We start from the raw sequence: 15,454 nt of genomic DNA on the forward strand, positions 1-15,454 counted from the left end.
GCTGCCCATGCTGAGATGGTGCGATTTGATATACAAATTTACACTGGAATATTTATTTTGTGGTAGCTTTTATTTCTGTATTGGGGCCAAGTGGGTATTGTGATGGTCAGTGACAGAGGAAAGACAAGGTGTAGGATTGTTGGTGAGTGGGGAATTAGGATTTTGAAACCTGGTATCACACTCCGATGGGTTCTTCTCAGACAGCCCAGGAAGAAAGGAGCTGTTAATGTTGCCTCTTCCCTTCCTCTTCATTCTCCTTCTACTCCTCCTCCTTATGCACCTACTCCTCCTCCTGAGCTCCTTGTCTTATTGCTGGTGGCAAGAGCTGTCCCCTCAAGATGGCGAGGTTGTGCAGCAAACCACAGTGAATCTTGATGCCCGCCTGGCTGAGTACTGCAGGGCTCTTGCAGAATGGCCCAGACAAAGGAAGCATTGATTCAGCACACCAATGGTCTACTCTGCCACATTTTGTGTGACAAGCATGGCTTTCATCGTATGCATGTTGGCCACGTGTGCATGGGTTGGGTTGCACACCAGAGTTATCAGCAGTGTGAACGGTGGAAAATCCTTGATGCCCACCAGCCACCCTTTGGTTTCTTGTGCTGGCTCAAATGCTGATGGCACAGTGGGTTGCCACAGAATGAAGGCATCATTACTGCTGCCAGGATACTGTGAATCGGCCTGCGTGATTCTCAGCAGCCAGCCTCTGAGAAAACTTAATCCCTTTTGACTGTGGTATGGAGCAAAGGTGACATGTCAAAGTACGCAGTTAATTGTACCCTGCGTCTTGTGGAAGCCTGCAATTCTCACAAAGCTGCATGCTCACTCTGTCTGCTTCTCTTTGGCAGGACAGAGTGAAATGTAGCAGATCTAAATGACCACATCCGTACTGTAGTGTAGACATTGCACACATTGTTTCTCTCTGAGATTGCTCCTTGTTTTCCTTTGCTATTAACTTGCTCCCTCCCCCCCTCCCCCCACCTCCTCACCTCTGGATATTATGTGGACGACCAAGTGGACAAATGAGTGGCTGCTTGAGAAGGCGTTATAACGGTGTTATGAGGAATTTGTTTGAGGCAGTGATATGAAGGAAGCTAATAGATTTTGGACACGTGATGTTAACAGGAGGGGAGTGTTTAGAAAAAGAGGTAACGCAAAGCAAACCACCTGGAAAACATGCAGAAGGAAGACACAAGGTGACCTGGATGGATAATATCAGAACATGGACTGGTCTCTCTATGGGACAGGCTGTGAGGACAGCGGAGAATAGACATCAGTGGAGGAAGATTGTTCAAACTGCGGCCAACCCTCGGAAAAGGATGGATAAAAGAAGATCTCTTTGGAAAGTATCAATATGTTGCTGGATTCAGTTCCATAGATCCATGTTGACCTTCAATATCAGTCTAAAGGATACATGTGAGCTAGATAGTTGGTGTAATCAGGCAGATCAATTTCAAATATATGCATTTTTACCTGATCTTGGTCAGCAATCCAGGCAGAAAATCCGACCAAAATTCCTCTCCTTAATCCAAGGACGCAGCATACAATTATAGAGTCCTTACTGCCACCTTCTAACCTGATACAGGCTGGGGTGCAGTTCCTCACTGCCGTGACCAGCTGAGCTTAGGATAACCATATCCTTCAATTGTTACCAGACAAGGAGTGGCTGGGTTGATAGAACAGCTTGAATACCCTTGTAACCTCACCCACCTAATTAAACAATTATCAGAAGAAGCCTTAAAACATTTAAAAGGAGGAGAAAGGACCCTTTGAAATTTGATTTCAAATCAATTTGAAATTTGGTTAGTACAGTATCTGCATAGGGCAGGAGGGTCCCGGCTTTGAACCCTAGTCTATACTGGGTCAGCTGATCCCAGCAAGGCCACTCAGCATTCTGGGTTAGAAAGGGGAGAGAAAAAGAAAATTAGTGAGGACTCCTGCCCTGATTGTTATCCAGTCACCTCTTCTGGAAGATACGCCAGGAGACATCCTGTGAAGGCGTAAATGGCTGCATTGTTCCCCTCCCCACCCCTGACTTAGCAGGATTCTGACACTCATACCTGAAGATAAAAGCTAAATACTGCAGATGCTGGAAATCTGAAATAAAAACAGAAAATGCTGGAAAGACTCAGCAGGTCTGGCGGCATCTGTGGAGAGAGAAACCGAGTTAACGTTTCCAGTCGGTATGACTCATCATACAGGTTCGAACATTAACTCTGTTCCTCGCTCCACAGGCACTGCCAGACATGCTCAGTTTTTCCAGCATTTTCTGCTTTTATTAACTCATACATGAAGGATGGGCATGAGGCCATCATATTGGACGGTAGCTATTGCCTGAGGAACCATAACCCAGTGAAAGTTAGCACCTTAGAGAGTCAAGGAGAGGGGATCTTTGAGGTTTCTTTTATTGTGTCTGTGATGCGGGTACATCATAGTTTCCATTATAAAGATGGTTAGCTCAGTTGGCTAGATGGCTGGCGTGGTTCAGAATAATGGCCACAGTGAATGCTAAATCCCTTTTCCAGTTGTGGTAGACTTGGGACCTGCTTCCTTGCCTTGCCCCATGCTTGATGCAGAGTGATCCCCTCAAGCTATGTAACCACTTGTCTCTCCCTAACAAAGAGAGATGGTCCCTCATGGACTGTGGCTAATTACCTACCCATCTATTATAAAGATAGTAAACCACATATAACCCCAAATGAAGGCACATACCTGTACTTGTAGTCACTGAATCGCATTTGTTGGGCTTTAAGTTTGGAAAGCAACATTTTCAAAATTTTTATGAAGATGTAGAAATTCATCTGCAGGAAAGAATAAAACACTCATCAAAATAGGATTATTTGCCGATACCTACAGTTACCATTATTACATATTCATTTATTATGTAAATGAAGCAGCTACCATAAATAACTGTGAATGATAAGGGTGGAATATTGGTTAGGATAGCGGGAGAACTTGTTCCTCTTCAAGTAGCACCAAGGAATCTTTAATATTCATCTGAAGCATTGGAACAAGTACTTTGGGGTAATGTCTTATCCATAATAAAGGATGGATCAACAATGCACCCCTGCCTTATATTGGAGAGTTAGGAGGAGGGCTTCAGGTCACAGTATTATGACTCAGAGGTGATGGTGTTTACTCCCAAGCCAAGTTGACACAACTAATGTAAGGAATTATTGCAAATATTTTGAGCTTTGTTGGCAAAATGTTAGATTCAGTTGCTAAATTGCCAATAGTTTTTCTCTGATGGCACCTACAAGTTGTCACAAATTTGAAAAAATATGAAGATTAACTATGATAAAGTGACAGAGTCTTCTGATGCAGACCACTACCAGCTGTGTGAAAACAGAGCATGGCGCAAAATCAGGTTGCTTCCAATATTTATCTGTGGATTTTGAAGAGCTTTCCTTAAACTATATCATGACAAGAACACTTTCCCTGAACAGTAACAGCAGATTAGTAGGGTTGGATTAATGAGGAAAACGCAAAGTTCAATTTAAAATTACTACCAATGTTGTTAAGGTGAGAGAAAGTTAGACAGTGGATGAATATACTATTTAGATATCTCCCACTGGCACTAGCCTAGTTCATCTCACTGCTCCCCCTGGTCATAAGTTGTGCCACTGAGTGTGATTCATTGCAGGGGTTTTCAAACAGGGGTCTCTGGCCCTCCAGAGGACTGACAGTCAGTTTCAAAGGGTCTGTCCCATTGCCTCATCACAAGGACAAAGTTCACCATCAATTAGTACAAAAATATTTAAACCCAATGGGCAAATTCTAAGCATAAGCCTCTATCAACAGAAATAATCTCTGTAAACCCTGCCATTCAGTGGCATTGATTGGCCAGTTTCCAGACTGTTGAGGAGCTGCTGGGAAAATGGATTGGCTGCAGCACATGTCACTCATCGTACCTACAGTTTCAACAACAACAACCTGCATTGATATAGCACCTTTAATCCAGTAAGGCATCTAAAAACACTTCACATGAGCTCATCAAACGAAATATTGACACCGAACTACATAAGGTGATATTGGCACAAGTTTCTAAAAGTTTAATCAGAAAGGAAGGTTTGAAGATATGTTTTCGGGGAATGAAGAGAGATAGAGACGGAGAACTTGAGGGAGGGAATTCCAGAGCTTTGGGACCAGCCAGCTAAAGGCACAGCTGCCAATAGTGCCGCAGTGAAAATGCAGGATGCGCAAGAGGCCAACATTATAGGGCTGCAGAGATCTCGGGTGGTTACACAGCTGGGTGAGGTTACAGAGGTAGAGAGGTACGAGGCCATGGAGTGTTTTGTAAACAAGCCAACAAATTTCACATTGGTTTGTTATATCCAAAATTTAACGAGCAGAAGTTCTTTTCAATTAAATATTTGGAAGTCTGAGGGCGGAATTTTCCGTGCCTGTTTGCGCTGGTTGTCATGGCGAGCATGAGCGGACAATATGGCAGGAAAGTCAAAAATCGGTTTCGCAACATTGTGAAACCAGTTTGCAATCGTCCGCTGCACCTGTCAATGGCGGGCTGGGTTTCCTGTTGCTGCACATTGGAAATGTCATTTTAATACATCTGCATATCATTTTAAACTCAGCTCACCAGAATCATCCCCCCACGCTGGATCATCCGGGCATGCCGGTGTGATTGCACACCAACGTGTCTCACAAATGAACATAAACAAAGTGCACTTGGCACTTGGAGCTGCACTTCCCTCGAGACTTTGTGTCTACCTAGCTGCGGGCAGCACTCATGGTCATCAGTGCCAGGCTTCGCAGGCAGCACCACATCACTTATAGCGAGGCTCACGGGCAGGTCTTTAGCTACCAGACCAGCTGTAAGATGGGGGTGGCTTTTCAACGGCTGCAGGGCTAGGGTTTGCTTGGGGAAGGGGGAGAAGAGACCTCAGGCAGGGGAAGAGGCTGCAAGGCTAGGGTATTACTGGGGAAGGGGGGTATCCCAGGGTGTGTGTGGGGGCACATGTTGATCTGTGCAAGTGGCCTCAAGAGGCTGAGGAGGCATCTCCAGAGGAGGTGAGGTCAGATGGAGATCTGAGGGTGTGTGTGAGAGAATGAGTGGTGATGTCTCTTGAACTGGCAGTGAGTGAGATGCCAGTGAATGTGTGATGGGGTTGAGTGTGTGAGTTTAGAGCAATGAGATGGTTGCCTTACCCTGGCGGCATGGATGAGATCATCCATCCTTTATCTGCACTGGATGGTGAACCTCTTCTATACAGTGTTGGCACTGACCATCTCTGCCACTGCCTCCCAAGCTGGAGTGATGGCTCTGATGGGCCTCCTGCAGCCAAGGCAGGTGTAGAGAGGGCATCGTGCAGGCTCCAGCGGTGTCCAGAAGGTGCCTCAAGGATGTGTCACTGAATTGTGGAGCTGTAGTGTTCTTGCCTACAGGGGCCATGTCTCTTGTGCAGCAGTCCTGGGCAGGAAGCACTGAGAGGTGTGCACGTGGCTGCACTTTAAACATGGCGCCCGGCGTGAGGAAGCAATGAGGTGACATTGTGGCGGCTGCACTGGAGGCTGCCCGCCAGCGAAACAGCCTGTTTCCCGGGAATGCATGATTGTTGAAGTGGGATTGGATCGATACGGCGTGAAAAGCCGCCATTGCGGCCGGCGGGTAAAACTGGCCCACTACCGCACTTAGTGCAAATCTGGGAGATTTCCGCCCTGAAGCTATTGTATTTGGTCCCTGTCTCAAACACTCTTCTCTTCCCTCCCCCTCCCTGGCAACTGTCTGATGCTGAACCAAACTGTTGGTAACACTGTCATTCTACTTGACTGAGTTTCTTACTCTATATCCTCTCCATCACCAAGACTGTCTGATCCACCATCTCCATCCATGCCATTGCCCATCTGCTGCTGACAAACTCATCCATGCCCTTGTTACCACCAGACTTGGCTGGTTCAATGCTCTCCTGGCTATCCTCCATCTATCTCCCTCCATAAACTTAAGCCAATCCAAAGCCCTGCTGTTAACACCCTTTGGTCCACTATTAGTGGTTGTGCTTTCAGTCGCTGAGGCCCTAAGCTTGGTAATTTTCTCCTTGCACCTCTCTATCTTTCCACTTCTCTCTTCATTTAAGTTATTTCTTAAAACGTACCCCTTTGACAATCTTTTGGTCACCTGCCATAACATCTCTTGGTGTCATGTGTGAAGTATCTTTGGATGTTTTACTACATTAAAGATGTTAAATAAATGAAAGTTGGTTACAATTTTCCAAAGTAGAGTTTATCAGATGAATAGCATTCCCTCAGAGACTAATTACCCTCTAACTTCTGCATTTGTAGTTAAATAATATAGTCTGAATCAGTTCCTGATGACTAGGAAGCAATTGTACCAAGATTGTGACTGTTGTACATTGCTGATTCCCTCCAAGTCATACACCATCCTGGCTTGGAACTATATCATCATTCCTTGACTGTCACTCAGTCAAAGTCCCAGAGCTCTCTCCCTAACAGCACTGTGGGTGCGCCTACACCACATGGACTGCAGCGGTTCAAGGAGGCAACTCACCGCCACCTCCTCAAGTCAGTTAGGGATGGGCAAGAAATGTTGTTCTTGCTAGCGATGCTCATATCCCATGAACAAATAAAATAAAAATTGGATGACTCCCAGCAGCCAAAATGAATGGCAGGACATTGAGGAGTCTCCTCAGCAAAGGGACTGAAACGTTCTGCAAAAACAATGTCATAATGTGAACAGTGTGGTACAGTCAGGCAATACTGGCTGCAGGACCTGGAATCAGTGGGAAGAAGGACTGTAGATTAGGTTGAAAATTGCGTAGGCTATCCAACCATTATGGTATGTGCATACACACGTACAAACTGCTTAATCTTGACCAACCTTGGCCATCGTGCTTTGAGACGTTGGAAGCAGCAGGACTGGTGGGAAATTGTTTTCCTCAAAACGGCTGAATTGTGACTTTTTGTCTTGAGGAGGAACTTGTTCCCCTAAAAAGCTTATCAGGACTAGGACAAAAGAAGCTTATTAGAAAGCTTTGAAGTAGGCCTTGGGAATCTGGAAAGGTAGATGCGTGTGTGGCTCTCAATCTCCCTGAGACTGTATAAGCACAACTAACTACTAGCTAACAACCAAATACTCTGGACAATTCCCCACATGGTCGATCTGAACCAGGTTCTGCCAAAGAATATCTGGAAACTGAGGATCCACCACCAACTTAGTACATGTTGATTTTAACTGTATAGAAAACAATAACTTTTGAATTTGGTTAGTGCAGTCAAGAGGGGGAAGTGATCCGGCCAATCACTGAAGCCTACAATCAGCATAGAGCTGACCAGGCATGAATGCTTTGTAAGTATAAACTCCTTGCAACTTCATGGCCAGAATTTTATGCTCCCTCCCCACCACACCCTCCACCCCGACGGGTTCTGAGGCGGTGGGGTGGCAGGGGGAGTGTGAAATTGCATGGTCAGGATTCCCTCTGGATTCCTGCCCACCCCAACCTTGGAGTGACTTTACGTTGGGGCGGGCAGGACTTTGGACGGGAAGCCAGCCCTTGCCTCAGTTAAGGCCTTTGAGTGGCTGCCCAGCCCAGCCCAGCCCGGCCTCAATTTCTAGGCTGGTGGGCGGTTAACAGCTCGGGGAGTTGGGGAAGGCCGGAAATAAAGATTGTTAGATCTTGGGCGGAAAGGGGAGGTGAGCCTCCATCAGAAGCCCCCTTCTGACTCTGGGCACCTACCTCTTAAGGCCCGATGACCTCCGGACCTCCCTCCACAACCCCCTGGCCTTTCTCCCCCCTCACCAAAAGTCCCCGATCGCCTCCTGTGGTAACCCTCCAGGCATTCCCTACACTCCCCTCCCTGGGACCCCTGCCACTTAACTTGTCCTCTGGGTCCCGGGACTTAGCGCCAGGCAACTCCCTGCAGTGCCTCTTCCGGCCACTGTAATGCTGTGCCCGGAGGGACTGGAGAACTGCCGGCCAACCGGATTGGATATCGGATTTTGATCTCAGTTTTGTGTATGTGAATGTTGGCGGCTTTCTATGAACGCAAGTCTGTTCACCTCTGTGCATGTGTGTGCTCTTTTCTACAGAGCTAAAAGTTGTTAACCCTTTGTGGTCATGCCTTGGATGTTGTTTTAAGTTTGTGGATTTTTCCATGTGAATACACATACGAAAGCATGAATTTGATCGCTTCAACTTAAGATCGTGCATCCAGAATTGGAAAAATATAAAGCCTGAAATACGTTTTAAATTAAAGTGGCTGGCTTGAGTATTATTTTTATTTAAAATTTAGCTTTGTAACTGTGGAAAAGCACCAAACAGTTTGTCATGTAAGAAATAAGCTTCAGCCTTGAAACTTGAAGATGCCTATCAGAAATCCGATTTGAACTTTACCATACGTAAGCGACACTGCTCATTGAACAAACATGAAACGATAGGATGGATGATGATTAAACTGTTCAAAAATGATTTTAATTGCATATATACCAACAGAAGAATGCTTTGATACTCACTATAATTGCAAATATCACTGGTCCCCTGATGATCCACCAGATGCCCATGTGTCTGTTTATTCCCCAGCACCTAATACACAATAAATTTACCAGTAAACATAATCATTATTTCTTGTAAAATGTTATGGCCTGAATTTAACCTTTGGCGGGTCTGGGATCGGATGGGAAACGGGCCCCCGACTGTGATTGGCCCTCGACCGCAATTTCGCGCTGGCTAGCCAATTACCGGCCAGTCAGTGTGAAACGCGTGCTAAAACGCTCAGAGCTGGGGGCGGGAAGAGGGCGGGTGATGATATTTCCACGGGCGCAGGGTGAGCTCTGCGAGAAAGCTCCATGAAGGCGAAGAGCTGCCTCAGGGAGCTGCAGGCCTGAAAATGATCAAAGGCTTTAAAAGCTGAAAAAAAGGGTCCATAATCAATCACCTGAAAATATAGCCGATCAAAATGCTGCCCGCAGGTATTTATTTTTATTTTATTTCATCACAGAAATTTCATCCGGGCCCTTGGATGAGGTTTAACGAAGAAATGCAAAGGCTGCCTGGCTGATTCGCCCGTCCGCCAAACCGTAAGGTTGGGCGGGCAACAAAAAATCAGAATCAACTGCGCTGTCAATGGGCTTAGGTTGCTCTCTTAATTGTCGGCGGGCGCGCTTCTGGCTTTTGCCCTCGCCCGCCGAGCGAAATATCGCGTGCGTGCGCGATGATGTCAGGACGCTCGCCCGACGTCTTCTCGCCCGATTTTGCGCCCGATCGGGTCAGGCATGCGCCCGCCCGCTGGGCGTAAAATTCTGCCCTGTATCTTAGGAATTTTTAAAAAGAATTCACTGCCTTACTGTTGTTAATATGTTCTAATTTTCTCCCCATGTCTTTTCCTCTCTGATGGTAAGCCAATGTGGGCACGATGGGACAAATAGCCACCTTCTGTGCTGTAAATGAATCTATGACCCTATGACTCTCACATTGTGCTTCCCTTTCACTATTTGGACTCTGTGAGAAGGCGGAGTTCAAGCAGATCAAGCAAGGTCGTATTGAAAGGTTGAGCAGGCTTAAAGGACCAAATGGCCTGCTCCAGCTCCTATTTCTAATGTCCTCATATTCTTTGGGTACACTCGTGTGTGTGTGTGTGTGTTAGTTCGTTAGTGTCTACATGTTACAGCTAAGTTTACATATGATTTGATATCTGGTACATTAAAATTATGTGAAAGGAGAATATTTGAAGCAATGTAAACAACAGCAAATATCTAGATTCCGGAAATCTGAAATAAAAACGGAAAAACACTGGGAATATTCAGCAGGCCTGGCTGTATCCATGCAGAGAGAAACGGGTCATGGACCTGAAATGTTAACTCTGTTTTTCTCTCCACAGATACTACCAGACCTGCTGAATTTTCATTATTTTATTATTAACTTTAAATATTATTATTTTATCATTAATTTCCTCCAGTATTTTCTGTTTTTAAGCACATGAGCAACACCTTATACTCAAAGTTTAGAAGGTCACCATTACACCCAACTAAAATGTCTGGAAATGTCTCGTGCTTGCTAAATGTCAACTTGGCTGTTTACGTTCCCCGGTATCAGGCTGGGGAATCATCCTAAAACATATCTTCCAGCTGGCACTGTGAGAGTGAGAGACAACAGAAGAGAGAGTGCCTTGATGTGAGAGAGGGATCATTAATCAGATTAGATATCTTTACATTCAAGCGTCTGAGAGAATGTTCAAAGATTCTGTGTGTTTCAAGTAAAACAATACACCAGTCCAATTATTAACAGAGTTACAAAGCAACACATTTTCTTTTCAGAATATCTTACCATTCATTCTCATAGATAATCTTTGATATTGTCCAAGGTATAACAAAGAATAGTGGGCACCCTGAAAGAGAAAGAAGTTCGTTTTTGAGTTGCATCAAGACTTGCTGTGGAAGGATTCTATTCAAAGACCATTTGGTCCCAGTGTGGAGGTTCAACTCTAGTGCATACCTAGGTAACTGTGACATTTTATTCAGTGGGTACATTTAAGGTTTCTTTCTGGAGACTGGAAACTTCAAAGCAATAGTGAAACTAGAAAATCCAGCCCCAGGGATCAGGGCTGCAGAATTCCCCTCAGAGGGAAACAGCAGCACCAGGTTTCCACTCCAAGTTATGGTGGGACTCACATCCCTGTTGCCTATATACAAGCGAGTGAAACTCACCAATGCCGCCCCCCTCCCACAACCCCCCACCACCAACTGCCCTCAACTGGGATTTGTTACAGGGTCATGGGGAGGTCAAAGTGGCAGCTGGAAGTCCGACCTTCACCACCCTGAATAGCTTGATGGAGCTTTCAGCCGAGCTTTTCTAATTCTTCTGGTTCCACTCTGTAGAAGTGGAGAATATTAGCATTCAAACTCATCCCAACCTCCAAAATGGATTATAACATAGAGACACAGTAGCTCTTGTCATTCTATATAATACTAGCAGATGTCCTTTGTCATTGCTCATAAATCAGTAGATACATGGGGCATTTTTTCTCTCGAGGCCCATACTGAATACACCACAGGCCCAGCACAATGGCAGGATGGGAATTCAAAAGAAACCTGCATTTATATTACAACGTTAATGCCAGGAATTGTCCCAAGGGTCTACACAGAAATGTAACCAGACAAAAACTGATACTGAAACAAAGAAGGAAATGTTAGGAGGGACAATTAAAAGCTTGGTCAAAGTGATAGGTTTTAAAGTGCATCTTGAAGAGGAGAAGGAGGTGCAAAGGTTCTTCTCAAAGTATAGTGCCTGAAGGCAAATGGTGAAAGTAGTGGGAGATATACAAGATGTCAGAGATGGAGGACTGGAGATGTAAGGGCTGGCAGCTTACCAAAATAGGGCAGGGCAATGCCTTGAAGAGATAGTTAAACACAAAAATATGAATTTTAAATTGTGGTGACTATAGTCCTAGCACCTTTTTGGATAAATCCTAGATCAGGAGTACCATCAAATGATCACTCTCAACTTCACATTAAGGTATACATATCTCAAAGACACTAATTGGCTCTGAAGAAGTGATATAATTTTCCCTAAAGGAAAGACACCCCCTGAGAATATTACCGTCCTCCAGAAAGCCTTTTTTAAACATGTTTTAGCCAGTATAATATCCCAGATATTAATAGGAGCCAGGAATCTCTTCTTAAGAATGTACCTCCCCAGCAAAGAGTGTAGAGAGTCAGATTCACGAGTTATGAGTTAGTGATACAGAATACTATGTGAGACAATATAAATTCTAAACTATATTGAAGCTTACGCAATTTATAGTTTGGTGGGACAGTAAATCGCAATTTGACTCTGTGTTTTGCAAGCCTCTGTCCAAGAAAGTTCATCTAAATTCTGCAACTGCTTCATGATGATATGACTGCAACTGTCTTGGAGTGGGAAATCTGAAACAGACTTCAAAATCTGAACCAGTATTAAGCAAGGCTGTGTGATAGTCCCCAGGCTATTTACAATCGACCCGACAGTGACCAGACCTTTTCAAAAATCTACTGCCCTCTGGTATGTTAATTATCTTCTAGATGGAAGCTCTTTAACCTCAGTTGCCTCCATGCCAAAACTAAATTTACCACCACAGACGTACATGATCTACAATTTGCAGCTGACTGCAGTGTTGTTGCCCACCCTGCACCAGATTTGCAAACCATTCTCGATCTCTTCAATTCTGCATGCAAGAGACTCAGCCTATCCTTGAACCTTGTCAAAGCAAACCTCATAGATCAACTCACACCTGGTCAGTTAAATATTCGAAATCCCATATAGTTGAAGGTAGGACTCTGGAATATGTTGAGCAATTCCCATGCCTGTGCAGTGATCTCCCTCAAAAGGCCAGCATTGACGAGCAGATCCAACACCGGATCAGCTGCACCAGCTCAGCCTTCTACAAACTACGGCAGTGAGTGTTTGAAAACAAAGATGTCCACAAGTCAACAAAAGTCGTAGTGTACAGAGCAGTTGTCATTGCCATGCTCCTGTACTCCAGTGAGACCTAGACTGTGTATTGGTGACACATAAGAGTGTTAGAGAAATTCCACAAGCAATGACTTCACAGCATCCACTTGATTCGATGGGAGGACCATTGAACAAATGTTAGTGTCCTTCCTGAAGCCAGCCGCACAAGCATTTAGGCAAAACTTCTGCAAAATCAACTTCGATGGACTGGACACTGTATCTGGATGGCCAAAAACCATCTCCTCTGCCAGATCCTGTTTCCTCAACTCTCAAATGTCCAATGTTCCAGGTGAGGACAAAGAAAATGCTGCAAAGACACTCTGAGACTCTCCTTGAAACATGGCAGCATTGACATTAATGACTGGGAGGAGCCTGCTGCCAATAGTGCAGAATGGCGACACCCTCTCCATCAAGTTGTATCAAGCTCTGAGTCCCAACGTCTTAATGATGAGGCAGAGCGGTGGCAGAGAAGGAAAGAAAAGGAAGCAAATCCTGCACTCTGGATCCCACTAGCTCGTGGGATGTCTCACCCCATGTGCCCAAAGATCTGCGGGTCGAAAATCAGCCAATTCAATCACATGAAGACCCATGTCATCATAATTGAATTGAGGGACAGTCGATGACAATGACATTTGAAAGAAGCATTAAACCAAGGCCCTGTCTACCTTCTCAGTGAATGTAAAAGAATCCATAGCACTATCTTGAAGATGAGCAGGGGAGTTGTCCTTGTTGTCCTGACCAATATTTATTCCTCAATCAACATCACAAAAGTGGAATATTTGGTCATTCTCACTTTGCTGTTTGTTGGATCTTGCTCTGCGTAAGTTGACTGCCACATTTCCTATATTGCAACAGTGGCTACACTTCAAAAATACTTAATTGGCTGCAAAATGTTTTGGGACATCCAGTGATCATTAAAGGATCTATACAATTGTATTTCTTCATATTTCTTTTTTTGGGTTTGGGGTGTCACAATTTGCAATCTGCCCACCCCTGTCCCACTAGTCACAGGCAGCACATGGGTTTGATGCTGCCACCTCATTACCACCTACCACACTCCTGACTTCTCAATTCCCAGCTCACTCTCATTCTGCTACCTGGCATAATGAGCAATCTGCTCCTGGTGTGACCATGCACCTCTTCCTTCCCGCCCCATATCTGCTTCCCTCACATAAACCTGTTACAAGTGTGAGGTTTATGGGATTATTATTACGTTTTGGGACTATATCCTCTGGTTTGTAAGAGTCTTATAGTTTGGGATTGTATCTTTAAATATCGGGTAAATGAAAGGGGTCATGTGACATGCTGGAATCTTACAGTAAACCTGAGGGCTTTAATTCTTAAAGATCAGAAGACTCAAATTGTGTTATTGAGATGGAGGTGCCAGGTGTTTACTCCTGGGGACAATGACAGCTGTTTCTAAGTCAACAATGAGGAGCCAAGACAGCCTCCATTCAATGTCAAAGAGCATGCAAGAGATCAGGCTCCAAGTTGACAGAGGACATCAGGCAGAGGGAAGAGCTTTCCTTCCTCAGTCCCGGCTCCATCTCTCAGTTGAGCTGCAGACCCAGAGACAGTGTCAGTGCTGCTCCCATATCTCTTCCAGCTTGTGTGTGGACAGGTCACCTACTCCCCTGAGATGCAACAACACTCCCTGACAAATCCAGCAACTAACCACAGCACCTCCAAATACACTGCACAGACTTGCAGAGATGGGCCCATCCTGCAGCTCACTGCTTGATCTTCATAGACTGATGATTGACGGTGTTCAATGGGCTCGCATGGTCTGAATTAGGAAGTCTGGTGTCACACCAAGCTGTGGAGCTGTGATGCCAGGGTAGTGCCGGATCAGTTGCCTTTGATCCATGCAGAGGACACCTGTGCAAATGCTGCCCTCAAGAAATTGCGATGTGCAGTCAATGCTGCAAGCGCTGGTGGCACAGAACAGCCCAGCACTCCCTATTGCTCCCCAGCACAGCGCCAGCACAGCTCCAACAATCCCTGCATGCCCCAGCATTCCCCAGCACAGCCCCATCACTCCCCAACATTCCCCAGCATGCCCAACATTCTCCAGCATGTTTCAGAACTTCCCAGCATGTCCCAGCATGCTCCAGCACATCCCAGCATGCCCCACCCAGAAGGAAAAAACAGTTCGAACCAGTATTCTTTTTTCCCAGTTTTTACTGATGTTTCATTTTAAGGAATACAAGACCAGTTCTGAACAGTATTCTTATTTCCCAGTTTCAATGTTTTTTCATTCTGGGCAGCACCTCCCAGCAAAAGGCAGTCGGGCTTCCATAGCGCTGTCTTCAGCTGGTTTATGGAAACCCTTCGTCCATGGTAAGATCCATCTGCACTTATCTCAAATTGTTGTTACTAACAGATCTTGCAGCCCTGATATAGGGTTAATCCAGCAACAAAGCATCAGTATTAAGACCAACTCTTCAAAATTAAAACAAAAAAGAAGCAGCATAGAAGAAATATAACTGCAAACAGGGGGCTGAGTAGCCTTGTCATTCAGGCTGGTTGTGCTCTATGACCTGTAGCTTTGACTTCCTAAGCTAGAGCCTTGGTGGCTTCAGGAGAACCAAAGGTGGGGGTGGAGGGGGGAGCAGATAGATGACAGGCAGTGTCCTGGAGGTGGGATATGACAGACTTGGGGCGGAATCATCCCAGATTTGCCTGGCCACGATGGCGAGTTTTCATGCCATATCGCCCGAAACCCACACATTATTTTTGCATTCCCGGGAAACGTGCTGTTTTGATGCCAGGCGAGCTCTGATTCACCCGCCTGCCCGCCATCACCTTGCCACTTCATCACGCTGGGCGCCATATTTAAATTCCAGCCATGCTCACCACATCTCAGTGTTTCCAGCCCACGATTGCTGCAGGGAAGGTATCCTTGAAAGGCAAAAAGACTGCAGCCCCCCGGGTTTAGTGATGCTTATCTGGGACATCTTTTGGATGCTGTGGAGGCCCGCTGGGATGACCTCTGGCCG

General features: G+C 45.4%; 1 protein-coding gene across 1 annotated transcript in view; it reads right to left on the reverse strand.

Moving 5' to 3' along the window:
* Positions 1-15,454, reverse strand: part of glp2r (glucagon-like peptide 2 receptor) — an 80,614-nt gene that overhangs the window by 18,950 nt on the left and 46,210 nt on the right. The window contains exons 8-10 of the mRNA XM_078570600.1: positions 10,293-10,353; positions 8,483-8,552; positions 2,713-2,801 (exon numbers count right to left, since the gene is read on the reverse strand). Of these exons, the coding sequence (XP_078426726.1) occupies positions 2,713-2,801; positions 8,483-8,552; positions 10,293-10,353 (220 nt within the window). The remainder of the gene's footprint in view (positions 1-2,712; positions 2,802-8,482; positions 8,553-10,292; positions 10,354-15,454) is intronic.

This window comes from Cetorhinus maximus, chromosome 24, assembly GCF_964194155.1.
Source record: "Cetorhinus maximus chromosome 24, sCetMax3.hap1.1, whole genome shotgun sequence".
In the NCBI taxonomy this organism is placed as follows: Eukaryota; Metazoa; Chordata; class Chondrichthyes; order Lamniformes; family Cetorhinidae; genus Cetorhinus; species Cetorhinus maximus.